Source organism: Sparus aurata, chromosome 5 (genome assembly GCF_900880675.1).
Source record: "Sparus aurata chromosome 5, fSpaAur1.1, whole genome shotgun sequence".
Taxonomy (NCBI): domain Eukaryota; kingdom Metazoa; phylum Chordata; class Actinopteri; order Spariformes; family Sparidae; genus Sparus; species Sparus aurata.
Genome location: NC_044191.1, coordinates 3,666,231 through 3,668,929, shown reverse-complemented (window position 1 = coordinate 3,668,929; position 2,699 = coordinate 3,666,231). Strand labels below are relative to the sequence as shown.

Below are 2,699 nucleotides of genomic sequence, written 5' to 3'. Positions count from 1 at the left end.
CACACTAGTATTGTCTCAGGTAAAGCATTCGTGTTCTGTCATTACAGATAACCTTGTTGTCCAGGGTCGGAGGCAAAAACACGAGGGATTGCACTACAAAGTGCATGAACAGGTATGTCTCTGTACAAAGACAACAAATACCTTTTAACTGTTAAAATAGCATAGACATATTAAATATTTGCGTTTGAGCAACACGGCCATATTACAAGAGAAACACTGAAAATAGTTTATTCTTGGCCACATCAAGGTGAAATTATTAATTTAACCGATTATCCATCTGATTATCTGTCCTGCTATGACTGCACAACTTCCTTCAGTGGTCTCCAGAGACTATATAAAAGTAAAACAAATGTATAGCCTAATGCAGTAATTCTCAAAGTGTGGTACGCGTACCACTAGTGGTACGAGGGCTCCGTCTAGTGGTACGCCAAAGAATCACTTGATTAAATATAAAATTAAAAATTAAAAATTAAAACGTGAAATACCATCCAAAATTTCAGAATGGATGAAAATATCTTGTCAACCGACGACAATAAAATGAAAGGACATACAAATTAAGTTAATAATTTTAAAAAGTTTGCAAGTTCTTCTGGGTAGCCATACGTAGTGTACGTACACGTTCCCGCCGGTTCCCGCTGACAGACAGTTATCCGCCGTTGGTAGCTACAGGCTGTGATGGGAAAAGGTGGAGGTGGCTTGCCTAATAATGACGAGTACGACAAAACTACTGTCGTGGCTTAAATCCGCGAATGGAAGCGTGGATCAGGAGAGAGCGAGAACTGAAGAGGATGTGTGTGAGCCGAGCGCAGGTGCTAACAACAGTGGCAAAACCAGCCCCAGAACATATGCTAGCAACAGCAAACGGCAGAAACCAGTGAGGAAATATGACGAAAACTACATTAAACTGGGATTCATTTGGAGCGGAACAGAGGAGCTGCCCAGACCGCAGTGTGTTGTATGTGGCGACGTTCTGAGCAATGAATCCATGAAACCATCGCATCTCAAACGGCATCTTGCAACCAAACACACGGCACTTAAGGACAAACCAGTGGATTTTTTTTTACGAAAACGTGATGAACTGAAGCAGTCCAAGTCCACCATTCTGTACTATGGTACACCCGCCGTAGCCAAAGCACAGGAAGCTTCATATCGTGCCAGCCTCCGGATCGCCAGAGCCGGTAAGCCGCACACAATCGGGGAACAGCTGTGTTTACCTTTAGCCAAAGAGATGACAAGTATCATGTGTGGAGAGAAAGCTGCCAGAGAGTTAAACTTGGTGCCACTTTCCAATGACACCGTGTCAAGGAGAATACACGACATGGCTGACGATGTTAAAAAGACACTGATTGAGCGCATTAAGAACAGTCGATATTTTGCCATACAGCTTGACGAGACTACAGATGTTGCAGATTTGGCCAATTTATTGGTATATGTGAGGTATGAATATGACGGTGTGGCGCAGGAAGACTTTATGTTCTGTAAATCACTGGAGACCAGAACTACAGCAGAACACATATTCCAGTTACTGAACGCGTTTATCCAGGAGCACGGACTGGACTGGAAAAGATGTGTGGGTGTATGCACTGACGGAGCGAGGGCCATGACCGGCCGGAACAGCGGGGTAGCAGCTCGCATCCGAGAGGTGGCACCTGAGATGCGCTGGACTCACTGCAGCATTCATCGTGAGGCGCTGGCAGTGAAGAGGATGCCTGATGACCTGAAGTCTGTGCTGGACTGTGCTGTAAAAACTGTGAACTTCATCAAGGCCAGACTGATGAATGCTCGCTTATTTCATGTGCTCTGCGAGGAGATGGGCAGTGAGCATGTCCAACTCTTGCTTCCTACTGAAGTAAGGTGGCTTTCAAGAGGAAAGGTGCTTTTGAGGCTTTTCGAATTGCACAGAGAGGTCCAGATGTTCTTGCAGGACACAGATTTCCCCCTGTCAGACATTTTTGAGGATGCTGTGTGGCTCAGTCAGTTAGCATACTTGTCTGACATTTTTTCACGTTTAAACGACCTGAATTTGGGACTACAGGGACTCTCCATCAATGTTTTTGATGTGCAAGACAAAATCAATGCACTGCTGAAAAAGTTGGAGTTATTTGAAATCAAAGTCAAGACAGGTGATGTTTCAGCTTTCCCTGCTTTGGAGAGTTTTTTGTCTGACAATGACCTTATGCTTGATGATGGAGTCAGGGAGAACATTGCTGCACACCTCACATCACTCAGACAACAGTTCTGCAATTATTTCCCAGTGATGCCTAATGATGAAACTAGCAGCTGGATGAGAAACCCTTTCAACATCGACACCCCTCACATGGCCTCCATGGACTTAACTGTTGCTGAGCAGGAGAGGTTAATAGAGCTGTCTTGTGAAAAACACTGAAGGCATCTTTCAGAATGCACACTCTGTTGGACTTTTGGATAAAGCAGTACAGTGAATACCCTGTGCTTTCTGACAAGGCTGTGCGCTTTCTCCTTCCTTTTGTGACCACCTACCTGTGCGAGAAAGGCTTCTCTTCTCTTGTTGTCATAAAAACAAAGTATAGAAGCAGGGTGCATGCTGAGCCAAACCTGAGACTGAAGCTGGTCTCCATTGACCCAGACATTGCAGGACTGTGTTCACAGAGGCATGCACACCCATCACATTAAGCTCATGTAAGTTGTCATCAATACTCTGTTTCTATTTAACTACAGCT

The 2,699-nt window shown here is 44.6% G+C and overlaps 1 protein-coding gene across 1 annotated transcript; it reads left to right on the top strand.

Annotated features, from left to right (window-relative positions):
- Nucleotides 1-706: 706 nt before the first annotated feature.
- LOC115581646 (zinc finger BED domain-containing protein 5-like) lies at nucleotides 707-2,386 on the top strand. The gene has a single exon (XM_030416921.1). The coding sequence runs from the start codon at nucleotides 707-709 to the stop codon at nucleotides 2,384-2,386; it is 1,680 nt and encodes a 559-aa protein (XP_030272781.1).
- The last annotated feature ends 313 nt before the right edge of the window (nucleotides 2,387-2,699 follow it).